Genomic DNA, 27,833 nt, shown 5'->3' with positions numbered 1-27,833 from the left:
TTTCTAATCCAAATAGCTCACTGGGGCTGATTTAATCTTGGTTGTGCGGCGTGTCATGCACCAAAAATACCCGATCTACCGTCTCACAACTCAGCGCGTTTGACGTGTTGTGAGCTGGTAGATCTGCTATTTTCAGTGTGCGACACCGGTGCACGGCTAAGTATAAATCAATCTACTGTTGTAAAGCAGCCCTTGTGAAGTTCACAACCCCAGAAAACCACAGGAAGGCAATATAAACTCTCCCAGAGAACATGGTGTTCTGCCGTCTTCACCGTGCTCAAAGGAGTCTGCCTCTAAAAGTGAGCCTATACCAGAGGACAGGTGTGGGCTAATTTCCATTAGAAGATGCCACAAATACAAGCCTTTCTTCACCCTTCCCCCACTCTAAATACAGACACAAACTCCTGTTGTCCCCATGTTGGTCTGCACAGTGCTGCTTCTTCCACTCTTTTTTTTACCTGAGTGAAATCAGGAAAGTTATGTCTATGACAAGCTGCAAATAAAATGCTAAAAAACTATCAATAATCACCATGGGGGGTCCCCAAATTATTTTAGGGGGTCCCCAGATGATTAACTTAATGTGCTATGTTGTTGTAAACAAATCAACATAGAGTTTAAGTGTATAGAGGGTATCTACACATTTCTAAGGTGACTTATATGAGATACTTAAATGGTTTCCTGTGGAAATAAGCTTAGTCTTTTCATGGATCTCCTTTTAGTAGACCTTGTACCAGTCCCAGTTAAAATATGATTATTTTGGGGGTCAAAGCCTGAAAAGGTTGAGAACCACTGGTTTAAACACTTGAATTTGAATTTGAAACACATTTTAAAATGTGCAAATAAAATGCAACAACCACCTTATTTGTTTTGTATGTTACAGTATTGCTTTTTGGACATGATCAGGGTCATACTACTATACTACAGGATGCTATGTCAATGATCTGTGTAATTGTTTTTGGAATTCTAGGACACCATTGTTTTGGACTGACTAAACGTAATTTAATTTCAGAAGTGACAGATTTCTATAAGCATACCGGTACAAGCACTCTCCATGTGTGGACATACAGGTGACATTTGCATTTAAACAAACTTTTCTCTTGTTTGCTCCTGAAGGCAAATTGTTGGAAATTTGAATGTAAATTCTGTCTCACAATGTGTGTGTGATTATGACATACAGTAAAACTGTTCGAGGGTCAAGGAAAAATATACCCTAGGACAGGGGTGTCTTCAACGTTTTCAGGCCAAGGACCCCTTAGCTGAGAGAGAGATGAAGCACAGATGTTCATCGATTTCTTATACAGTACAGCTTAGACTTGTTTGACAGCACAGTATCATAGGTTGGATTAACGTGTGTTTTCATACATTTAACCACTTGAACTGTCAATACCTACTAGTCTGCTCTTTTCCCTCTAAACCAATCCTCTGTGCCCAAAAAATAGCAGATCTACAAGCTCACAACGTTGATAGCTTGTAGATCGGCTATTTTTTTTTGGCTAATGTTCCACTAGAATATGGATCCTAGGGTTCCAGTGATTATTGTAAAAAACATGATCCTATCACACAAAGATTTGGTGGCCCACCCTGTAGTAACTCTGAGGACCCCCTAGGGGTCCCGGACCCCCTGTTGAAGACCCCTGCGCTAGGAAAAGATTGTGCTGATTTAATCCCAGTGGTGGAAAAAGTATTCACATGTTTTACTTATCAATCAAAAGTATCAATACTGCAATGTAGAAGTACTACTTGAGTAAAAGTACAATAGTATTGGCATCAAAATGTATTTAAAGTATCAAAAGTAAAAGTACTCGTCCCATTTCAATTACGTTTTCGAATGAATATTTTTTTTTTTTTGGAAATAGCAGATCTACAAGCTCACAATGCATCGCATTAATTGTGACACATTATGAGCTTGTAAATCGACAATTTTCAAATAGCCAAAATGTAGCCTACTGTATATAAGGTTGAAGTGGTTAATGTATGTTTTGTAATAATCAAAATCTACAAAGTAACTATAACTAAAGAGCTCAATTAAATGTAGTGGAGTAAAAGTACAATATTTGTCTCTGAACTGTAGTGGAGTAGAAGTAAAAGTATTGAAAATGGGAAATACTCAAGTAAAGTACAAATACTTAGTAAATGTAAATAGTAAATGTAGTCTACTTGGATACACTGTTTAATCCATGCCACTTTCTATTGTCACATTGTTTCTTTAGTGCAAAGAACAGTGTCAGACAAATGCTGTTCACACTGGATCTCATGAAACCTTTCTTTCATGGTTCTTTCAACTGTTTGACAGACATGTTTGCCCCAGGGGGATAGCTGTCAGACATGCTTGAAATTCGGAGAGAGGAGAATGACACCTGAGTTTTGTTGATACAGTCTGGCTGGTCATACGCTCTGCTTTCATAACAGCCATGTATGTCAAACACTACTATTCATTCTGTAACAGATGCTGACATAATAATTGTTATAATTGGCATAATTATCAGAACATGGTGAGGTTTAGACACATAATGCTGCAGCGTCTGACAATTCTTTATTGTTGAACATTCCATAATCGATTTTTGTGAGAAATCAGGGTGGACATCCATTGTTGTGCTTCTAGGCCAGGGGTTTTCAAAGTGGGTGACAGGGCACCCTGGGATGCCGTGACGGCAGTCCAGGGGTGCCGCGAGATAATTTGATAATATTTGAAATGTATTTGGACACTTGAAAAAATATTTAGTATAATTTTAAACTTAAAGTACAAAGCTATTTTCAGTCAGTTCTAAACCAAAATGGCTATTATCTCAACGTTTTCTTCGCAACATAATCACTAAAATATCGTCACTGTCGGGCAGAAACCTCGTATCTCCAAGTTTCAAATGTGTACGTCTTTTGGTAAAGCAAAGCGCTGCTTCATCATAGAAGACCGTCGCACAAAACTAGTGGAAACAGCCGATCTACAAGCACACAACGCATTGCGATGTGAGGCGTTGTGTGCTTGTAGATCTGCTGTTTTCACTAGTTTAGTATATTTTATAGATGATAAATACAAAGCGAACGGTTTTGGACTTACAAGGTTTCCACCCGACAACGACAATATGCTATAAATATAATGTGCTGGGAGTGAAAATTATAATGTAGGGGTGTCTTGGATTAAAAAAATAATAATTTATGGGGTGCCCTGAGACAAAAACGTTTGGGATCTTTCAGCATGTGGGAAAGAAGGCACAGATGTCCAAAGTTATTTCTTATGACATAATGTAGTAAAACCTTTGCAAGGCAAAAATGGACAACTTACTCAAACTCAACCGTTATAAAGTCTGTTTACTAAAGCCACCGTCATTTGAATTCCATGGATCTCATTGCAAACAATAGAGGAAAATACGTGACAATGACTAACAGCCTTTATATTGACGTTTTATTCTCCTCTTTAGTTCCATTGTCTATCCATAGCATTGCCATCCTGACCCTGAATCATGCTGGTTTCTTGAAAAGCTAATTATGGAAACTGTGTCAAAAACAAATTGCAAATCACGTTCATGCAACAACCCCTCTTTTTATTACTGCACATGCCACGTTTGTTTGGTCTATTTTATTACAAATGTGTGACTGTGATAATCCACCATAATGAATTGTCCACCCTTAAAGACACATCCAATGGCTACTTGTCTCCTTAAATATATGAGATGGAGACAATGGTGTGCAGTACTAACTCAGCCTAGCTCACTCTTTATAACGTTTAATGCTTGGAATGGTCTTTCCTCATGTAATTAAACTGGACCTGGAAACTTCAGGAGAGCTAGCAGAGTCTGCAGAGGCTGAGTTTTAATCACTAAAACCCTCTATGTACTGTAGTGTCATGAAACTGCACCTTTTCCTATGCAAACTTCTAATACATTCTTCAATCAATCAATCAATCAATCAATCAATCAATCAATCAATCAATCAATCAATCAATCAAACAAACAAACTAATGGGGTCAGCTCGATATTTTGTCCAGGTCTTTTCCTCCTCCTACACAAAATCTCTTCATCAAATATAGCAGATCTACCAGTAAGACTCCCTAATCGGGAGATAAGCGACCGTCAGGTTGCATACAAAAACGTAGAACTAGAATCGTAGCCAATCAGGAGGGAATATGGGACAGATCCATGTTGATGACATGACTTTAGAGATATAGTGTACCGCTTTGTGTGATTTTAGGGCAAAATCTGTAGGAGCAGTGTTCAAAAATGTGTTTAGCAAAAATCAGGCTGATGGTGGCGCTAGAAGAGGGGCATGTGAGAAATCAGGTGCGGAGGTTGTGGTTTGCCATTGCGTGATTTTAGGCAAAAATCTGTAGGAGCAGTGTTCAAAAATGTTTTTTGCAAAAATCGGCCTGATGGTGGCACTAGAAGAGGGCCATGTGAGAGCCAGCCAAGGAGTGTGTGTTTGCCAAGTTTGGCATGGATAGGGGCAACGGTGGCGGAGATATGAGTAGTATGAGTACCAGTAAGACTCCCTAATCGAGAGATAAGCGACCATCAGGTCGCAGCGTGATTTAGGGCAAAATGTGTAGGAGCAGTGTCCAAAAATGTGTTTGAAAAAATCTGCCTGATGGTGGCACTATATGGGACAGATCCATGTTGATGAGATGAGTGTAGACATGCTGTGTACCGATTTGCGTGATTTTAGGGCAAAATGTGTAGGAGCAGTGTCCAAAAATGTGTTTGAAAAAATCGGCCCGATGGTGGCGCTAGATGGGACAGATCCATGTTGATGACATGAGTGTAGACATTCTGTGTACCGATTTGCGTGCTTTTAGGGCAAAATCTGTAGGAGCAGTGTCCAAAAATGTTTTTTTTTTTAAATCGGGCAGAAGGTGGCGCTAAATGGGACAGATCCATGTTGATGAGTGTAGACATGCTGTGTACCGATTTGCGTGATTTTAGGGCAACATTTGTAGGAGCAGTGTCCAAAAATGTGTTTTGCAAGAATCGGCCTCATGGTGGCGCTAGAAGAGGGTCATGTGAGAATTGATTGGGTGGAGGTTGTGGTTTGGCAGGCAAGGAGTGTGTGTGCAAAATTTGGCATGGATCGGGGCAACGGTTGCGGAGATATGAGCAGGGCAAAAGTGTGACGTGTGACGTGTGACAGAATGACGGACTGACAGACGGACAGCTGGTCGAGGTTTTGATAGTAACTGCGAACTGACGGACACAAAAAGTATGACGTGACGTGACGTGACGTGACGTGACGTGACGTGACGTGACGTGACGTGGCGTGACGTGACGTGACGTGACGTGACGTGGCGTGGCGTGGCGTGACGTGACTGACTGACTGACTGACAGACTGACAGACTGAGCCGGTGGAGGTTTTGATAGTAACTGCGACCTGACGGTCGCAACACGCTCAATGCATTGCATAGCAACGTGATGTGTGTAGATCTTCTATTGTGTGTTCTCTTCAGAATAGGGATGTAAGGGTGCAAGTGGTCATATGATCCAAACAGAATGACACCACAGTTGTAGTTCTCTTTAGGTTATTCTGTGACAGCTGGGATAGACCATTCTGGGACTTGACTAGTGATCCAAATCACTTAATCTCCCTCTAGATGAGTTGCGTTGCTGCCTTAGCAGAGCATAGTTTGTCTTTCTTTTCAATAGACATGCTTTATTCTAAGACATTCCCAAAATTGGAAAACAAAATTTAAAGGAGCGAGAAAACCTGCCTCTTTATTTGTTTTATCAGAATTCAGAATATGAAAAGAAATCTAAAATGTAGGAGTGGTTTCTAAAATGTAGGAGTGGTTATCTGCAGTTGTATAAACCACCTCACGCCGAACTAATGGAACGCCGAGAGCAAATATGTAATGAGTGGCGCCAAATATTTATTTTCTACAGAAACTGGAAGTACACAGAAATAGCTACAGAGAGAGCAGAGAGCTCTGAATCCACAAGCCTATGGGCAAATTGAACCATATCATTGCTCCCTGTCTAAAAGCCAGAGTAACTGACTTAGCATGATGTTCAGATTTGAAGCACAAAAATTAGTTTTGGATTGGATTATTTTACAGAAAAGCATAATAATTGAAAAACAAAAACGAATTTGAAACTTTGAAGTAATAAACTGTGTGCTATTGATCCAATGGGAAACACCAATAGCCTTTTTACACACATTTCCTGGAGCCGAGTTAATTTCCTGGTCTGTTTACATCTTTCAGTTCCTGCGACCAAGTGACAGATGTCTTCACGGAGGCAAAATACTATAACAGAGGATGAGGGATGTTTACCACACAGTGGTCACGGCCACCCAAACACACCACAATGGGAGGAGAGACAGTTGCATAAGCAAGGAACAAAGTCTCCACACTAGAGAATATCGCTGTTCTTTGGACAGTTTGGTGTTTGTGGCAGAGACTAATACATCGAGAACAAAGATACTATAGAGGATAGACTTATATGGTCCTTGAGAATTCCTTGAAAGGAAAACAAAGATGCAGAATCTATTCATAAATATTTTTTTAATCCGAGGTACCCCTATATTATAATTTTCCCTCCCAGTCGTTGTCGGGTGGAAACCTTATATGTCCAAAACCATTCGTTTTGTATTTATCATCTATAAAATGTACTAAACTAGTGAAAACAGCATATCTACAAGCACACAACGCCTCGCATCGCGAAGCGTTGTGTGCTGGTAGATCGGCTGTTTTCACTAGTTTTGTGCGACAGTCTTGTATGATGAAGCAGGGCTGAGATATGAGGTTTCTGCCCAACAGTGACGATATTTTAGTGATTATGTTGCGAGGAAAACGTTGAGATAATAGCCATTTTGGTTAGAACTGACTGAAAATAACTTTGTACTTCAAGTTTAAAATGATACTGAATATTTTTTCAAGTGTCCAAATAAATTCCAAATATTATCAAATTATCTTGCCCCGTCACCCACTTTGAAAACCCCTGGCCTATGCTACTGTAAATAAAAATGGAATGAAAAGTTGTGTTTGCAACCTCCCTTGAGGCTTACACTGTTGCCACTATAAAACCCCACATCTCTCTCTTATTAATTGTATTGCTTGTCTCAGACGCTGGATGGTGAATAGCTTTGAAAGACTCCTGTTTTTGAAACGTTTGCTTTGTGAGGGATGTCTTCTTTCAAATGGTGTGGCAGCTCTATGCAACTCAAATAAGAAATTGATAACAAATGTTTATTTTCAATTGCAGTTATTGATCATTATGCAGCCTGCATTATCTGCAGTATCTTGTCCATACAGTCAGGGGTGTCACAACAAATTCTGTGCCCTGGGTACAAGGATTCACTCACATTTTGTGCTTTAACTTTTGAAAAATAGCAGATACAAGCTCACAGCGCGGCACCGAGTGCCGCGCTGCGAGCTTGTACGTAGATCTGCTATTTTTTTTAAATCCTTCTAAGGTTTTTTGAAAAACCTATGTTTCTATGTCAGTGGTGCTCAAATATATTCATGTGAAGGACCCCCAAAATGATATGTAATTGGCCACGGACCCCCGTCTCAAAATGTTTAGTTCCAGCCTTCCAGGGACCCCCCGGAAGCAACATTTGAGTTAAAAAATGTTCACTTAAAAAGTAAATTCAAAGATTTGCACACATTTTCACAACTTTTCAAAAATAGCAGATCTACAAGCTCGATCTACAAGCTTTTATATATGCTATTTTTCAATAGCTAAAGTTAAAAAATAATTAAGGCCCCTCCACCTTGGGCCCTAGTAACTCAGTCCCACTCCCCCCCCCCCTTGTGACGCCCCTGATACAGTACAGACCTTGTCTGCCTTTAAAGTCAAGTTAAAGCTATACTGTGTAAGTTGCTCAACTAGTGGTCAGTAGCGCTATTGCTTTTTTCGGCCGTTTTTCGGCCGGAGTCGTCGCGGACCACCGCCGCGGACCACCGGAGCGGCGCCGCAAACCACCGCGACCGATAGTAATCCGTGGAGGGGTAGAACGCATGGTAGAACGTAATTTTCTGGCCAGGATTTGTGGATTAAGAGGTTAAAATCCTTCACCATGGTAAACACTGTAGCCAAGCGGAGGCGCTTCCTGGAGACCAGAGCAGATAAGCTGTGATTGGCCGGTAGTGTACCATGTGTGCATGATCGGCGATGTGATTGGGCAACGTATACACAACGTATACAGATGATGCAGATTACGTCATTTTGGCGCGAAATCCCGCCCCTGTCACTGCTAAGAAGAAAACATATAAAGAGAAGGCTTCAGAAGCTGAAAATAACGGAGTGGGTGTTCTAAAACTTTAGCGATTTAACAGTTAGGACAATTTTAAGATTTGTTTTATAAAAAAAGTTACATGGTACAACTTTAAGAGTCCCTGAGCAAGACATTTAACTTAAACTGTTCTCTGTGTGCTAATGCTGAGCAAGCCATTACATGCTGCAAGCCACTATACTCCTCATAGCAGATACGGTTCTACAAACTCTATGGAAAAAACCACACAGTTTGACACAGCCTTCCAAACACCTGGGAAGATGTGATCAGCTGGTCAATGAAATGCCAGGAAGACTGTATTTTGACTGTCATAATCAGGGGCGTCAATTGGGTATGGCAGGGGTATGCAGCTGCCATACCCTGGGTCCAGGGGGGAAAATAAAAGTTACTTTTAAATATAAAGCCATGAACGTCTCTTTGTCTATCTGTTATTATGCTGTTAAATTACAGTAAAATAACTACAAATGTACTTCTTAAAATAAATGTATCATGCCTGTTCTGGCATGATCATGCCTGTTGGTGTCTGTTGGTGTCTTGCACGTGCGCGACCAGCCATGTTGCCATACCTTAGCTTTTTCTGAACTGACGCCACTGGTCATAATGTTGATTGGTAATAGATGTGTAGTGATAAGCATATAGACACTTCTATTAAGGCGCAAGTATCATAGTGCTTATCAAATGCTCATTTCTACACCTATCACGAAAAGGGTGCTTTCTAAAAACATGGAAGTTAAAAGAAATTCAAGTTAAGTAAGCCAACAGCCAGATTCCAAAATGGATGTCACAATTTGATAATATAGGTATAATATAATTATAACACGGTCGAATAAGGAAATTCTCTCTTGGTGGTTCATTGGTTGACCACACCAGGGTCACGTGGGTTACCTGGGCTACCATGTGGTTGACGTCATAAAAGAGGCTGATTTGTGGATATGGGAGTCAGCTGCTGAGAATGATTAGCTGAAAGGAATGCAACACAGGACAGCTAGAGGGGAAACACACAGGGCTGTCTGAGATTGTATGATTGTATGCAGCGTTTTTCCCGTTCCATTCATTATTGTGTGCCTATGACACGTTGATTTCCCCCCAGGGATCAACCAACGTTTATCTTATCTTCTACTATCTACTGTACTTAAGTACAATTTTGAGGTATTTGTACTTTACTTGAGTATTTCAAATTTCCAATACTTTTACTTCAACTCCACTACATCTCGGATCCAAATATTGTACTTTTACTCCACTACATTTATTTGCAAACCTTAGTTACTAGTTACTTTGTAGATTTTGATTATTACTACAAAACATACTTTAATCACTTCAGCCCTATACAGTATATACATTTTGTCCATTTGAAAATAGCCGATCTACAATGCGTCGCGATGCAACACATTGTGAGCTTGTAGATCTGCTATTTTCAACAATTTGTATACATTTGAAAACTTGTGAAATGGGACATTCTGCATTTTTACTTTTGTACTTTAAGTACATTTTGAAACCAATACTTTCACTCAAGTAGTTCTACTTGTAACAGAATATTTCTACATAGCAGTATTGACACATTTACTTACCCATTTTCAATATTGAACTATGTCATTAATATACCTTAGAGGAGTTGTGTGGAAATATAAAAAAAGTTCCCCCTCTTATGTGTTGCCTAGAACTGGAGGATTAATTTTGGGGTTTGTATTGCAAATCACAACTTGATGACATCACACATTGTACTTTACAATACAAACCCCAAAACCAATCCTCCAGTTCTAGGCAACGCAGAAGAGGGTGAACTTTTTTTTTATTTCCACACAACTCCTCTAAGGTATATTAATGACATAGTTCAATATTGAAAATAGGTGGTCTTCCCCTTTAAGTAAAACACTCCTTTTTCCACCACTGGGGCCTGCGGCATTCATTTATGACCATCTCTTGCTGTGCGTTCCTACCTTCAATCTGAAGACAACCACATCTGACCTTTTCTCTTTACTCTGCTTGTTTTGCGTAAGATGTTGTGAGTTGGCTGAATTCTTGACATGGTTCTAGAACCTAGACAATAAGGATTCCACCATAAACAACCAATGCCATCATGACTAAACAAGAGGTTTTCAATGGATTACTCACAATCAGAGTCAAGAGTTGTAACATAATGAAAAGGGCTGATGCCACTGCTAATGCTTGTTTCATTGTTCCTGTCTGTCTTTCTTTTTTTCCCCTTTTTTTTATAATGTTTATCCCACGATTTTGTAACCCATTTTCACCCAGTGCCAATTGCCTATGTAATCCTGGGCTCTGCTCTCCCTCTGCCGCACCTGGGGAGACAACGGACTGACCTCATGCTTCCTTCTATGCATGAGTAGTCCAAGTTGCTTCTTTTCACCTGAAAGGGGGGATTTCCCCGGTTTGGACGTAGCGCGTGGAAGGAACACGTTATTCCAACCAGTTCCTTTCCCCTCCATCCAGCTGGCTAGGGGGAGGCATTATAGAGACCAGGATTACTGCATGTTTTTATGAGGGTATACCTAAGAGACACGGGGAGAGCATGTAAACTCCACACGGAAAGGCCCTATCACCAACCCCACCTAGGGTGTGGGCGCTGATGACGCGGAGGAGGGAACACGCCCCCAGCACCCACAGCGTCCCACGGCGGGAATCGAACCTGCCTGTCTTTCTTGATATATTAAATGCTGACCAGAAATCAAGTCAAATATAAGTGCCCAATTTCAGGCGCAACGTTGTATGGTTCATTTAAAGCTATACTGTGTAAGTTGCTAAACTAGTGGTCAGTAGCGGTATTGCTTTTTTCGTCCGTTTTTCGCCCGGAGTCGCCGCGGACCACCGGAGCGGGGCCGCAAACCACCGCGGGACCCACCGCGACCGATACGAATCCGTAGAGGGGTAGAACGTAATTTTCTGACCAGGATTTGGGGAGAAGAGGCAAGAATCCTTCACCATCGTAAACACTGTTGCTGAGGGAGGCTACTTCCTGAAGAGACGGCAAGACACGCTGTGATTGGCCGGTAGTGTATCATGTGTGTATGATCCGCGATGTGATTGGCCAACGTATACACAACGTATACAGATGATGCAGATGATGTAATTTTGCCCAGGATCATAGAAAACATATTTACAGAAGGCTTTAGGGGCTGAAATTAACGGAGTGGGTGTTCTAAAACTTTAGCGATTTAATAGTTAGGACAACTTTAAGATTTGTTTTATAAAAAAAGTTACATAGTATAACTTTAAGGTTTGAGGTTCACATCACAACAAATTGGTGACTTTGTGAGGGCGATTTAAAACAGTAAACAACTGTAAATATAACAGCATTTAAATATAACACAGCACAGCATTTATAAGTATTTACTTATCAGATGTCAATCACAGAGCAATGTCTTGCCCATAAAAACTCTGTAACTACTTGTGATGCAAGCTTCGGGTTTTTGTTTATCTTGTGTCATTGGTGGCCAGACGTGAGTTATTTATCTGTTGTTGACCGCAATGATTTCCTTCCAGACCGTATTCTTCTGACACCAATTAGGACAATTGGTTTGAATAGCCTTTTCCTTTGTTTTTTTCTGCATATAACACAACAAAACAACAGAGCCAACGACATAACAATAGCATATTGCGCAGGTGATTCGTGACATTTAAGGAAGTTTTGTCTTCTTGGCTGTATTCCACTTCTGCATGCGAGGCCTTGAAAGTCAAATATTTAGGGGCATGATGTTTTAACAACCGGCCATTCTCACGTTGTGAATGATGAGTCACTAGTGTGTCATAAATTACAGCTGAGCCCTGTCTTGAGATGATTTCTGCTTGGATCTGTGCACTGTGTGCAGGTTTCTATGTTGTTAAATGAGGGCTACAAACCTTGACCACATGCACCATAATTATTTTGTTCCATCTGTTCACCTGAGATATGGTCATTTAGTAGTTTTGACCTTAATATTGATACACAGCTTGATACTTAGACCATTTTGACCATCATTCCCACATTTCATGGAAATCCACCCATATGAAGGCAAGGCAGCGACTTTATCTTCTCAGACAGCTGAGAAGTTTTAATGCCAGTAAACACACCCTGACCATGGTCTATAGGTCACTTATACTGAGAGCGTTCTCACTTTTATCGTCTCCTGGTATTGGAACCTCTTAGTTAGAGATAGGAACAAGCTCACCCAGGTAGTTAATCAGGAAAGTAAGATCATTGGAAACAAACAATTGAAACTTCAGGATATATACAACCGCTGCCGCGCCATAACCAAAAAGGCAATTCAGATTTATAACGACTCTACACACCCTCTTCGCCCCTCATTTGAGCTGTTACCATCGGTCAGGAGGCTTAGGGTACCACTAGCAAAGAAGAAGGGCTATAAGACATCATTTGTGCCAACTGCAGTGGCAGTGTTGCACTGTTGCTATGTCATGGTATGCATTTTATATAGTTTTAATGCATTATGTATGTTTTATTGTTGTATACTGTCTGACTGCCTATGTGCCAAAGACAATTTTCCATTTTATGCAAAATGTGATGGACAATAAAGTTTTCTTATCTTATCTTATGTAATTTTGTTTACATACACACAGACAGGACTGATTATAATATCTGCATGCATGCGGACAAGGTAATAATCCAATCCAAGAGAATTTCTTCTTTATCTCTGATCTTGGGTGTGCACTTGAGACTAAGATCTGACTGACTGACTGACTGACTGACTGACTGACTGACTGACTGACTGAACCATTAAGTGATGAAGTTATTGCAGGGGTCTTCAACGTTTTTCAGCCAAGGACCCCTAAGGCTGACAGAGGGATGAATCAGGGACCCCCACTATACACTGTATATAATTGTTTTGCTGATTAAACTTTTACATCGATTTCATAGATAGTTTCATAGACTTGTTTGGCTGCACTATCATGTTGTATTCATGTTAAAGTGTATTTTCAGACATTTAACTACAGTAAACCGTCAATACTTAGTTAACTTGACCTTTCACTCTTTACTTACTTACTTACTTACTCTTTACTTAGTCTGCTCTTTTCCCCTCTACACCAAACCTCTTTGCCAAAAATAGCAGATCTACAAGCTCACAACGCCTCGCATCGCGAGGCATTGTGAGCTTGTAGATCTTTGGGCTAAAGTTCTCATCCGGATAGGGATGCTAAGGTTAATGTAAAGAAAAAAAGAAAAAAGGTTCCAATCACACAAAGATTTGGCGGCTCCCCTGTAGTAGGACCTACTAGGAGTCCCGGACCCCTTGTTGAAGACCCCTGAGTTATAGCATTGGTCAACTGGTTGGCCTTACAAATAAATAGCCAACTGGAGAGCAATCATCCCTCAGGCATGGGATGTCTTTGGTCTAACAATTATTAACAAATTATTATATAAATGTGATCGGCTGGCACTAATGTAGCTTCTGCCATCAACATTTATTTTTGTCATTATTTATTGTATAATGTATAAACGTCTCTTCATTCTGATTAATATGGCAAATTAGTAAGTTTGTGTATCCGATATATGGATTAACTTGGTTAGCCATGAAAGAAGTCCAGGCCAGCTTCCATTTGTGATGTAATGACTAACGTGTCTGTTGCCGATGAACTTTGGACAAGATAGGAGAGAGGCAGGCACCGTCTGTAGAAAATCATGAGTAAAGCAGTTAGCCTACAAACCAACTTGAATATATTTTACTGAACTATTTACAATATCATGACAGCCATACAAATGCTATCAAAATAAAATGAGATTATCTTTGATAAGACAATTCTGAAATTAGATAAACATAATATCAGATGTTGTTATATAATTTCTATCCTTCTATTGACATTGAGCTTTTGTGATGTTTTGTCTGCAGGCACAGACACAATACAAGATTAAGCTATCATCACAGTTATACAACAGCAAATTATGTTGGCGCTGGCACTGTTTTTAAACTGTGCAAAGCCCCTTGTATGGTTGTGTTTCCCTGCCAAACCATCTCCTTGCATGCGAATGTAACCACATTTAGGCTGGGTCCACTTGTCCCAGCACACCCACCAAAATTTCCATCCGAACCAGATGTTTTTTCATTGCATAACATGCCAGTAATCCAGCAGAACTGCCGCTCATCATACTGTAGCTGCCTGCTGCTTGATGCTCCCAGACAGAACAAGCTTCAAACATAGCTTTAATATTTAACTGTACATTGCAAGGAAAGTTAGAATTCACCAACTTTTTATTTTCTTTTTTAGTAGAATAGAAGGATTCTGTGTTTGTTCAGAGGCACATGCAATCCAACAGCATGTTTGACAGAGTACAGCAACTTGCAATGGGCCTGGTGTACAAGATACACTACACCACTATGATACCCAAGTACCTGTCAAAATACTTTATAAACGTTAAGGATGTCCATAATTACAACACCAGAGGCAGCGCCACAGATCACTTTCAACCCAGAGTCAAAACCAACAAAGGGTCAAACTCGTTCTTCTGCTATACCACCAAAATGTGGAAAGCCTTACCGAAGGCCATAAAGGAGTGTGGATCACTAGCATCCTTTAAAATTGCCCTGAAAAACCACTTACAGGCAGCAGCCGTTCACAACTGGTTATAAAAAACAAACCTAGCCCAGCCCTACCCTCCCCTGCCTCTTCTTTGTATATACTTACTGTTTGTTTAGACTTACTGTTTTCTTTTTTTTTGTTCTTTCATTTTATTTTATTTACATACTGCATAGTACTGTGTTCTATTTGTCTGTCATTCAATGTTATATGAGATACTTAAATGGTTTCCTGTGGAAATAAGCTTAGTCTTTTCTAGGATCTCCTTTTAGTAGACCTTGTACCAGTGAACTGTACTGTCATGAAATTGTACCTTTTCCTATGCAAACTTCTAATAAAGTCTTCAATCAATCAATCAATCAATCAAAGACAACAGACATGACCTAAAATGCAAAAGCTATCAATGGTGATAGTCCTAAAGTTTATTTTATTCATGTATTTACCACCTTATAATGGTGATCGCGGTCTCTGGAGCTTTATGGCCAATTGATTACAAAATGAGGAGGCTGCTACACACACAAAAATGTAACTGGACTAAATTATTACCAAATCATCCCAAAATAGAACTCGTACAAAAAAACAAAGTACCAATTTCAGGCCAATACTAATTGTCTCCAGATTTCAGATCAGAACTTTATGTGGCGGTAGAATATGTCCACCCAGTTGTACAACTCGCAGATTTTTCCACAGTTTTAACAGGCAAGACAGTTGTAAATGTTGGCATTGGCACACAAATTATAAACGTACTAAGTGCTGCCTACAGAGGCTCATTCTGAGCTCTAGTTTTTTTCCCCAGTGACATTCACAGGGGACGCACCGGGTGCCCTGTGTGTTTAGTAAGAGGAAGAAATAGAAAAAGTCTGATTCTAATAACCTTATCGTCACTGTCGGGCAGAAACCTTGTATCTCCAAGTTTCAAATGTACATATGTTTTTTCATAAAGTAAAGCCCTGCTTCATCATAAAAAGACTGTCGCACAAGACTACTGAAAACAGCAGATCAACAAGCACACAACGCCTCGCGGTGGGAGGCGTTGTGTGCTTGTAGATCGGCTGTTTTCACTAGTTTGAATCATTTTTAAAATGATAAATGCAAAACAAACGGTTTTGGACATACAAGGTTTTCACCCGACAACAACGTTATGTAAGAGTACTAATGTGCTCCTGTCCCTATCTAATAACGACTTCATGACCACCACACGCACAACACAAGCACCACTATTAACAAACCGCTACATCGAAGACATTTTAGAGTAAATGCAAGAACAAATACATCAATCTGGGTCGTTTGTTTAACCGAAATCGGTTGTTCATCATGAGATTTTAAACACTAACACCTGAAGAGAACTTGTTTTTTGTTTTGTTTTGTCTGAGGGGGAAATAACCAAAGGAGAGACACTGCATGTATTCACTGGTGGGTTATGTGATCTGTGGTGGCTGTGGGCTTTCCAGAAGGCACTGGACCAAAGGTGTGTATGTAAAAATGATGAGTACAAATCTACATAAAGATTGGCATTTGTGATAAAGGAAAGCTGAAGTAAGCAGGTGTGTACCTCTCCACATACTCTGAGGTGGTGTAGCCTACACCGATTTTCAGGGAGAGTGTTTTCATGACAGTTGCAAGGAGACATTGTTATAAACATTTGTGTTTTTGGCTGTTCCTACACTAAAGTGAAGTGTAATAGTCTGTGCTCTGAGTCCAATAACATTCACAGATCACCCATTAATTGACAGGAAATTAATATTTGGTTCAACACACTTTTTTCACCTCTGGGCGCTGGTGCAAATCATTATGAATTGATACATTTCTTAAGTTAAAAAAGAGAAAGAGAAAAAAAGACATTGTTTCCATTCATGTATGACCCACTTGGGTGAAATTAACAGATGTCATGTCATTATGTTCATTTTTATCTCCATTTTTCTGCCTGTCACCTAATTTTTAACTGCCTCATTTATCAATATTTTCCTTAAACCATGCACATTATGTACTGTACATATGTGTTACAAAAGCTGCCCTTTCAAAGATACAAGTGAGTTCTTTTTGTTTTTGTGACAAATAACTTGTGAAAATACATTTTCAGTTTGGGATGCTAAACTGAAAAGTATACAACTATTACGTTTATTATTATTACATTATTACAAAGTCTGAAAGGCAGAGCTTTTGATTTATGTTCCAATGTTCAATGCCAAACATGTATCAATAATTATTTGTATCACATGTACTGGTCAACTAAAATGCCAGCCCTACAGTACATGCATCCATATGGCATGGATGCTACCAAACCTTTGGCCCTACAGTATATGCATCCATATGGCATGGATGCTACCAAACCTTTGGCCCTACAGTACATGCATCCATATGGCATGGATGCTACCAAACCTTTGGCCCTACAGTATATGCATCCATATGGCATGGATGCTACCAAACCTTTGCACATGTGGCCTCCGGACTGAACTCACAGAGACGGATGGGAGTCGCGCCTGGCCTACAACGCCGCCGGGAAACCAACCACAACGTCTCCAGTTACACACTGCTTCGCTGACTGGCTGCCAAACTGTCTGAGGGGAAAACACTGATGGCAAGCCATTTTCCTCCTCTTGCAGATTCCACCCCACTGACAACCTAGCTATTATTACTTCACTGCCATTAGCAGGGCCCCTGATGTCGACTAAAAAGTCTGCACTCTGCTGCTGTGAGGTACGAGCATTGGGTAGCAGTGGCAATTTTGTGGTGAAATGCACACACAAGAGAAAAAGGCATAACACATGAACCCTCAATGCAATGACAGAGGACCTAAGCCAAAGTTACAAATACATAGGCACTAAAATGTGCCGTCTTCGGAAATATCACATCACTTTTCAGCGAACATTTTAACTGCTCAACATTATAAAACAGCATGCGTGTTAAAGCCAAAAGTATTGTACGCACACCGACTATGTGGACGCAGCTACCCTTCATTATAACCACTCAATAACTCCGTATTCTGGAAATTGTCATAACAAACAATAACATTCAGCGAATATTCACTGAAAATAGCCAACTTACAAGCTCACAATCCAATGCAATGCAAGGCGATTCGTTGTGGGCTTGTAGATTGTCTATCTTCAGCAATGACATTTGGTGTTAAGTTGGAAAAAGGAGGGAGTTAAGTAGTCATTGAAGCATATCGTCGTAGTCGGGTGGAAACCTTGTATGTCCAAAACCGTTTGTTTTGTATTATCATTTTAAAAATGATCTAATTAAACTAGTGAAAAAAGCCGATCTACAAGCACACAACGCCTCACGGTGCGAGGCGTTGTGTGCTTGTAGATCAGCTGTTTTCACTACTTTTGTGCGATGGCCTTGTATGATGAAGCAGGGCTTTAGTTTGCGGAAAAAATTACAAATTTGAAACTTGGAGATACAAGGTTTCTGCCCAACAGTGACGATATACCTGTTTACTGTATGGTTTACGTGGTTAAATAAGACACAGAGAATAACACTGTATTATGTAAACATAAGGTTTATTGCAAATGTGCATTTGTATCCATACACCATTAGTGAACACCTGCTTCTTGGATACAGTACAGCAACAATACCATTATCTTTACAAAAGAGATAGAAACCTTTGCTCTAGCTAACAAGACTTCTCCCTGTGAAGTTGTATGCACATACACATGGTCCTGGGTTTCTTGGCTTTCATTGAGGCAAAGTCTTTGGTAGCTAGTAGACAAACAACAACAACAGAGCTCATTGTGGAAATGTGTTCCTCTCTTACTACTAGTACAGACAGGCACTGTTGTCATGCCATTGTTTTCAAGTTGGCATCTGACCATCAAAACAGGGGACCACATTCTGTGGAAACGCTGACAAAGTCAGGAGTGCATCTGCAGCAAGAAATGCAAGCAGATGCTTGCTCACCATCTCCACTGCACTAAATCTTTCAAGACTATATACATATCATTGTAACTATACTGTACTGTGCAGGGCTAGGCAACAAAGGAGGGGCAGATATGTCTATCTCCTCCATATATATGCTATATGTTGGAAGAAAAAAAAAAAAGAACTTTACAGAACAGTGTACTCCTATTTTACAAACGCTGATTTTTGTTAAGAATCACAAAAAACAGAAGAAAATAGTAGGATTCGTTTTTGCTTTACCCCCAATAAGCAGCAAGCCCCAACTGCAGAAAATAAAAGCATCGCATTTTATGAACGGTTACAGCAGACAATCAGATCAGAATGTCCTGCGATAGCTCCCCCCAGCTCTTAATGTGCTACGATGCACTGACCTCCACCTTTGCTACGCAAGTATGTCCTTTTCATTATTGGTGTTATGATTCTTGTTATACTTAAAAGTACATTAACATAATGAGCAATACACTACTGCAGGTAAGGTCTTAACGGTTGCTTAACGGTTGCTTAAGTGTACAGTTTTGAAATCGTGGAGCTTGTACAGTATGCTGAGATCAGTCCACAGGCTGGGGCTCTTTTGTATTGAGACATGGAGGGCCGTCTCAAAGACGTCCACTTCCTTGACTTAACCTTTAAACGGGGAGGCTGGGGACCCCCCCTCCTCATCTTCCTCAACCATTCCAAGTTAGCACCTGCAGGACCAGTCCTATCACGCCTCCCAACCCCTCTCCGGAGAAAGGGGTTCTCGTAGGGAAGGGTACGACTAGGTGGGGGAAGCACCCCCACCCCTGAGTCCCATAGCAAGCGCTCGCTGGCGTTTTTGTCAGCCCTCGCTCTTAGCGCTTTTGTCTACACAGAGAGACTAGAGAAAAAGAGTCTAATGGATGTCAGAGGATGGGGCCTGAGACCAACGCCAGTCAGAGCGTCTTTTTTTGTGAGTGTCGTTGTGCTTTCATACGTCAGCAGTTGTGGGTTTTCGTCGATCGTCTGCCGCCCTGACGCTTCCCTCTCTTCCGCTTCTTCGTGCGAGGAAAGCTTTGCTCAGCGGCGGCGATTACTTTACAACTCTAACGTTAAAAAATCATGGAGGTCCATTATTGTTACTAGGCTTGTGGCTCTGCCCGCCCCTAGGCAGAGCCACTTACACAGCAGAGCCAGCACTGAGGGAGCAGGGCTGCTGCTGCTGCTGGTGACGGTGGTGATGGTCAGGGATGGTCACTTGGAGAGGCTGGTTGTCCAGGGCTAGCAGGCTGTCTGCAGGAATGCGCGACTGGAACTTCTCCAGCTGCTCGGGGCTGGCCAGGTTCTTCAGCAGGTTGTTCTCCCTCTCCAGCTGGTTGTTCTTCTCGGCCAGCTCCTTGATCTGCTCTTTGAGGATCTCCACCTCTTCGCGTACTGCGTACATCAGGTGGTTCTTGACCAGATCCTGCACCAAAGGACATATTAGAGAAGGTCAACATGTGTTATGATATGTTGAGTAGGGCTGTCACAATTATTACATAATCGTCTAATCGCAATTGTTTTACCTAATCGCGATTCGTTTTCATAATCGTCATAATCGTGAATGTTGAAAATGTTTCATGTATATATTTTTTTAAGTAAAAAATAGTGGAAATAGACGATCTACAAGCTCACAACACGTCGCATTGGGACGCGTTGTGAGCTTGTAGATTGTCTATTTCTACTATCAATGTTAGTAGAAAGTTGTCAAATATGTCCATAATTTCTTTGTATATTTAGGTTATTTGTCATATCTGCCATGTGCAACTTCAAAGCCTAAAAGCCAAACAGAAATTAATTATCAACGTATCAATTAGATTATCAATTAATCATCATGTAAAATGTCATATCGTGACAGCCCTAATGTTGAGTACTGCCTTTTTTGGCCAGTATTGTGCACATCACAGTAACACTGTAAAGTTGCAAATTGTATCCTGACGATCTTGACAAAAATAAACGTGACAATAAAAATAAATCACAATATGCCATCTAATTTGGCATGTGATGTGCAAACGATTTAATACTATATTCCAGGGGTCTTCAACAGGGGGTCCAGGACCCCTAGGGGGTCCTCAGAGTTACTACAGGGGTTCCTCCAAATCTTTGTGTTCTTATATTAACCACTGGAACCCTAGTGTCCATATTCGGAGAAGTTTAGCCAAAAATAGCAGATCTACAAGCTCACAACAAAAGAGGTTTGGTTTGGTGTAGAGGGGAAAAAGAGGCACACCAAGTACAGAGTGAAAGGTCAAGTTTACTATATGGAATCTACTGTATGGAAAGCTTGTGGGGGTCCCTGCTTAATCTCTCTCTCAGCTAAGGGGTCCTTGGCCTGAAAAACGTTGAAGACCCCTGCTATAATCGTTTATTATTATTATTATTATTCATTATTATTATGTCTACTTTCTTCTAGACTCCAACGACTAGGGCTACTCTTATAAATATCAATAAGCAGGACATAGGTGCACAGTGCAGAATGCACATTCTATGAGTGCCCTTCCTTTTGGGAGCTCTGTGAATAAAACATAAATATAATCTAATTCTACATGTCTACATGATCATTTAGTTTGGAGAGTGCTACTGAAGTACTGTATACCAGCCACATAAGACATTTGAGTGAGCTTACCATTGCTTGTTCTATCTTGTTGTCGATGGCCACAACGCTAGCACCAGAGGCACTGCAAAGAAGGAAAACAGAAACCATAAGCCGACTCACCAAAACATAAAAAAGCGAATTCAGTCAACCCCATGGATTCATGGAAGCTAATGAAACCTCTCCTATGTAACACAGACCAGACCAGCTTGGTATGGGGTGAATAGGCAGGCTGTAGTCCATTTGTTTTCTTTTTTCCCTCAAAAAAATAAAAATAAATAAAAAATAACATTGTTCATTCTGATATAGGCCTAATGTAGAAGACTAATGTAGTTTAGGCTACTCTTAACATGCCATGGTCTGAATGATGTTAAAAACATAGTCTATATGGGAATTTACACTAAGTTTAGTAAGTTATGAGGACAGTGGGTCACTCTTGTCAGTCTTGTGGGCTCAAAGTCCGAGAGCCTAGCAGCAGACATGAGACTGTACATCATGTACAGTGCACAGCGCGCCAGGCGCGCGCGCGCACACACACACACACACACACACACACACACACACACACACACACACACACACACACACACACACACACACACACACACACACACACACACACACACACACACACACACACACACACACAAGTTGCACTCATTATTACAATTTCAGCATTAGAAATCAGTGTGCATTTCTGCATTAGAAATTGTGCATTTGTTTATCGCTGTGTTTACTTGATCGATCGCTCTTGCGAGAGTCTGTTGTATACATTTGACATTTTGGGACATTCTGCACAATAGTAGACCTACTTTTACTTTTGGTAGGCTACTTTACGTAGCCACAATTTTGATGCCAACACCTTTTACTCAAGTACATTTAATTCCGGGTTACTTGTAACAGAGCATGTCTACGTTGCAGTATTGATACGTTTACTCAAGTAAAAAAAATGCGAGTAGGCTACTTTTTCCACCACTGCTTGTGAGACCATCTTTTTTTCCCCGCAAAAGTAACTAAGTAAGTTTTAATATTCCACATCCATCGCGATTGCATGCCATCATCACCTCGCCTAATAAAACGTCCCCCAGAGATATTTACCTGTTGTCAAGTTTGACCGACACCACATCTCCGCCCAAAAAGGACGAGAAGAAGGAGATGGAGAAGTTATGCAACTGGTAGACGGCAACCTCCATGGGTGTCTTGGCGGCGAACATCTCCGTGCTCATCTCGAGTACCAGACTCGTTTGGATAATACCTCTCGCCACGCTTGCGAACGGTCGGGTCACCTAAGATAATAGATCCGGGGTGTTTTTTCTTTTTCTTTCTGTTGCTGATCAGCTCAGATCACGATGCACTGTAACTCAGGTTTGAGTGCTAGTGCAGTGTCGGGTGTGATGCGTGAGCTTCGTTGGTTTCAGAAGACTGATGCTATTTTCTGCACCCGGCAGCAATATAAACGAGCCGTTGTCCCCCGCGTCATTTGACGCGTGAATATATTAGTCAAATGAGCGGACTGGCATGATCTTTTCCCCTTCCTCTGCCCTCCCTCTGAACTCAACTCCGCCCCGAACTCCAACAAATAAACAAAACAAACTCAACTGGTAACCTTATGTTCACAAAGAAACACAGGGTCACCTCTTTACTTTCGGTGGTGGAAAAATTAGGCTACTCACATTCTTAAAAGTATCAATACTGCAATGCTCTGTTACAAGTAAATGTCTGGAATTTTTGTCTGGAAATGTAGGTCTGGAGCAAAAGTAGGCTACAACATTGGTATCAAAATGTAGTTAAAGTACCAAAAGTAGAAAGTAGGCTACTATTGTGCAGAATGTCCCTTTTCACAAGTTCAAAGTGTATTAAAAAAAATCATTTGAAAATAGCAGATCTAAGCTCACTAATGCATCAAGCCACAACCTTGTCATAGATTCCATGGCATATCGTTTCATTGTTTGACAGCACAATCATTAGTGTGTTTTAGATTCATGTCAATTTGTGTTTTGAGATATTTAACAACTTGAACCGTAATGCCTACTTCTCCCCTCTACACCAAACCTCTTTGCCGAAAATAGCTGATCTACAAGCTCACAACGCCTCGCGCTTTTAGATCTGCTATTGTTGGCTAAAGTTCTCAGAATCTGGTTAAGAATCTGGCTAAAAAGGAGATTTTCTTTTCTTTCTATCACACAATGATTTGGAGGACCCCTTGCAGTAACTCTGAGGACCCCCTAGGGGTCCCGGACCCCCTGTTGAAGACCTCTGCATCAAGGCATTGCGAGATTGTAGATCGGCTATTTTCAAAAAGCCAAAATGTAGACATATAGCCTATAGAGCTGACATAGTTAATGTATGGTTTGTAAAGTAAAAATCTACAAAGTAACTAGTAACTAAAGTTTTCAAATACATGTATTAGAGTAAAAGTAGGCCTACAACGTTTGGATCTGAGATGACGTAGTGGAGTAGAAGTAAAAGTATTGGAAATTGGACATACTAAAGTAGCCTACAAATGCCTCAACATTTTACCTAAGTGCCTACAGTAGCCTATAAGTAAAAGTACTTTACTTTACGCCACTGAACAAAACAATGCAACTTGTAACCTTATGTTCACAAAGAAACAAAGGGTCACCTCTTTACTTTCTTATTAAGACTGCACTGACCACAGTTACAAAACTGTCATTTGCACAGGTGACACTGACCATGGCCTTTGTTTGATTCAATGACGACTGTTATTATGCATTGTTGTATTAATATGATTGTATTATTGCATTTTTATAATCCTATTTTATTTTATTTTTCAGTATCCAGGAATCTCGCTCTTTCGATGTCCCATCATTTCGACTAGTCGGAATTTTATGTTGTGGATAGAAATTCTGCATGCCCTTTACTCAGTTGGAATTTTATGTTCTGGATAGAAATACTGCATAAACACTTTCACATAAAATGTTATAAAACATAACAGAATGTGTATTTACATTTTCGTTATTGTCAAATATAGTTATTGTCACAGTGTGCAATTTGCTACATAATGTGGTATACACCAGCATGCCCCTTACATTCCAAAACACTTTAACATAAAAATGACCTGTTTTTTATATTGCTGTGATTGTGAAATAATATTTGTACAGTACATGCCAAAACATAATGTACAGCTGCACCCCCCATTTTGTTATTGTTGAGGGATTCCCTCCATAGGTACTTTTCCACCCCATCTTCCTGTAAATTTCCCTTCTGTGTTCTTCAGAACACTACTGACCTCTGGTGGAGAAAACGTATAATTCACCATCTCATAAAGCTAATGATCACTTTCAGGAGATTATGTTTTTAATGTTCCATGTTCCCTTGCCCTTTTCTTCAAAAGATTGATAATGTCCCTGTACCTTTTACTTGTAGACTATAAGGAATATTCTCTGCAATGGACAAGCATACACAGACAAAGCTATATTTCAATCTAAAGTCACTGCCTGCAACTAAACGCAAAACGCAGCCATTATTTTGTCTGTTGATAATATCCAAGGGTACATGTACACTCTAACAAGTAAACAGTGAATAAGAAACCCTGCCAAGCATGCTTTTATTATTTCACCTTTTTATGATTATGATTATTAGTATATTGCTTTTTTACTACTGACCTTTGCCACGCTATAAAACACTTGGTAAACTTTGGTTTCAGATAAGTGCTATATAAATAAGTGCTAAATAAATAAAGTTTATTATTATAATTAGCCTCTTGTAAACCTCAGGGGTCAGGTCTCCCACATTTTTTTTTTTTTTTGCAACAGAAAACAGGCCTGTTATGTAACCTAACAATTAGGGGGGAAAGGCTGACTTTTGGTCGGCCTAATAACACTGAGCAGAAACACATTGAGTGGGCATTAAGGTGCATAGTGGCTGTCGTCTCCTATTTTGTGCTGTGACAGTAAAGCTGTCAGGTTTAATACCAAGTCTGCTGTGGTGATGGGGGGCCGCTCCACTGCCCCGGCCCCTCCATTATATCCCACTCCCTCAGCTAGGAGGGGAGATCAGACTTGTGTGCCAGCAGCTTGGCTCCAGCTGCACAGAGTGCGGACGGTAGGGAGCCTTTCACACAGTGTTTAATGCCTCATTCACACTACGAAAAGCCAAGCTGATGGTTTGCTTGGTAATTCAATGTATTCTCCATGCAAACCAGCTTTAAACATTTCCAAACTTTTTTCCCAGCTTGGAAATTCTAAAAGCTGGTTTGCATAGAGAATACATTGAATTACCAAGCAAACCATTAGCTTGGCTTTTCGTAGTGTGAATGAGGCATAAGGCTCCCTACAGTCCCCACTTTGAGCCACACAGGGGTGTCAATTGGGGCAACAGGGGATCTGGGGAAGTGGTGGAAAAAGTACTCACATTCTATGGTAAAACAAAAGTATCAATACTGCAATGTTGAGTAAAAGTGCAAAAGTATTGGTATCAAAATGTACTTAATGTGCCAAAAGTAAAAGTACAAAATGTTTGAAAACAAGCTCTACATTGTGAGCTTGTAGATCGGCTATTTATATTGCGTTGGTATAAAATAGGGCTTGAGTGGTTTATGTATGTTTTATCTGCAAAGTAACTAGTAACTAAAGTTTTCAAATAATTGTAGTGGAGTAAAAGTACAATATTTGGATCTGCGATGTAGTGGAGTAGAACAAGTAAAAGTATTGGAAATTGGAAACATTTTCAAGCAAATAGTGAAACTAGTTGATCTACAGGTTCTCACCGAGAGAGCTTGTAGATCAACTAGTTTCACTATTTTAAGTGGTAACCTATTTTTGCCACCCCCTATTTCGTTTTGAAATTATGCCTCAGTAGCCACATGCAGTGATAGCTTGACTATGGAAGTTTTTATTGGACTTTATTTTTTCGTAAGATTTTTCAATGAATTCATACGGTTTTTAAAGTCCAATAAAAACTTCCATACTTGACTGGTATCGAATGATTATAGTCTACAACAGTGGCAGCTCCAGGGAATAATCAGCAGGGGGGCCTTACATTTTCCAAAGGGGGCACTTTATTTTTCAACACACCCCTATATAGCAAGCCAATTTTTGCGGCGCTTTGAGCCAAACTAGTAATGTCCATTACTGTACATGTTTTCTCACTGAAATTATTTGAATTTCCCATGCTGCATGCACAACAACTCAGGACTAGACGTCAAAACAACAATAGCCAGTGTAGGCTATTATTGCATTTTCATTAAACTATGAAAATGTATATTTATAATAATCACAAAGAATATAAAAAGTACATATATAATTAACACCTGTAAAACATCTTAAACTAATAGTGTGGTAGGGTACTACTGGCCAATCTGGACTGGGGGGGGCACAAAGTCTAATCTGGGAGGGCATTGCCCCCCAATGCCCCCCTGTGGAAATGGCTATGACCCTTCTGTTGAGTGTTCTTTAGTCATGGTCGGTTTGTCACAGTAGTCACCACTGGAAAGGCTGATTTACTGTACACTTTGTCACACAATAGTATTAGCGTTGAATGACACAGTCAAGTGAGGAAGTATAGGCTTAATCCATGAGGTGGAAAGAGTGACAGAGAGAGAGAGAGAGAGAGAGAGAGGGTATAAATTAGGGCATTAACGAAAAAGTTGACAAGATAACTGAGTCGACTTCATTACACAAGTCGACCCCCACCAGAGAAAGTCGAAAGTTGAAGTTGAAAAAAAAAATCCTTCGTATTTTTTTATCATTATTTTTGCTCCATGTGTGCATCTGTATACAGCATTCAAACAGTAGGATTGCTTATTGTCAAGAACTGAATAATCCAATATTACAGTGCTACATTACATTTGGTATAACATGGTTCTATTGTGAAAATAGCGGATCTACATGCTCACAATGCCTCGCGATGCGAGGCGTTGTGAGCATGTAGATCCGCTATTTTCACAATTTCTGCCTCTATATATTTGACAATTTGGACAATATTTAATTTGTCATTTTAGAGGTATTAAAAAGTCCTTACATTGGCACTTTAGAAATGTGCAGATACCCTCTATACACTTACACTTTATGTTGGTTTGTTTACAGTTGAGTGAGAAAACAAAGTTGCACATTAAGTCAATCATCTGGGGACCCCCCCCCCCCCCCCCCCCAAAATAATTGGGGGGTCGTGTGTGATGTGATGACGTCATCAAGTGATAAAGTGGACTTCAACTCAACTTTTTACTGAGTCGAGTTGACAATGTTGTTAATGCCCTAGTATAAATGCATAGCTCATCTGTCCATCTATCAAATCAGAGTATCTGAACTTGAGCAAACCATTGGCATCTCTACCGATTTCACACAGCCGTGTTCCGACCGGCCCAGCATTCAGCTTGTGCCAGATCCAGCAAGTCACTCTAACGGACACACTTTCCATCAGATGGCTCCTCCTGCATGAGAGCCAGCAAGCAGCATTATATAATACTGTTATTCATCTGCAACACACGTCGGACAGCCGAGGAGTTAGACATATCACCAAGTGCCCAGGTTTTGTTCTTATTTGGACTTCTGTTTGTGTGTGTGTGTGTGTGTGTGTGTGTGTGTGTGTGTGTGTGTGTGTGTGTGTGTGTGTGTGAGTGAGGTGCATGCTCATTTGTTAC

General features: G+C 40.4%; 1 protein-coding gene across 1 annotated transcript in view; it reads right to left on the bottom strand.

Moving 5' to 3' along the window:
• Positions 1-18,227: 18,227 nt before the first annotated feature.
• The window catches only part of tsc22d3 (TSC22 domain family, member 3), an 89,652-nt gene continuing 80,046 nt past the window's right edge, over positions 18,228-27,833 (bottom strand). Inside the window, exons 2-3 of the mRNA XM_080746262.1 lie at positions 21,266-21,317; positions 18,228-20,065 (exon numbers count right to left, since the gene is read on the bottom strand). Of these exons, the coding sequence (XP_080602388.1) occupies positions 19,781-20,065; positions 21,266-21,317 (337 nt within the window). The 3' untranslated portion in view covers positions 18,228-19,780. The remainder of the gene's footprint in view (positions 20,066-21,265; positions 21,318-27,833) is intronic.

This window comes from Nannobrachium achirus (genome assembly GCF_963921795.1).
Source record: "Nannobrachium achirus genome assembly, chromosome: 17".
Lineage (NCBI taxonomy): Eukaryota > Metazoa > Chordata > Actinopteri > Myctophiformes > Myctophidae > Nannobrachium > Nannobrachium achirus.
The sequence above is the reverse complement of the archived record's forward strand: the minus strand, read 5'-3'. Positions and strand labels throughout refer to the sequence as shown.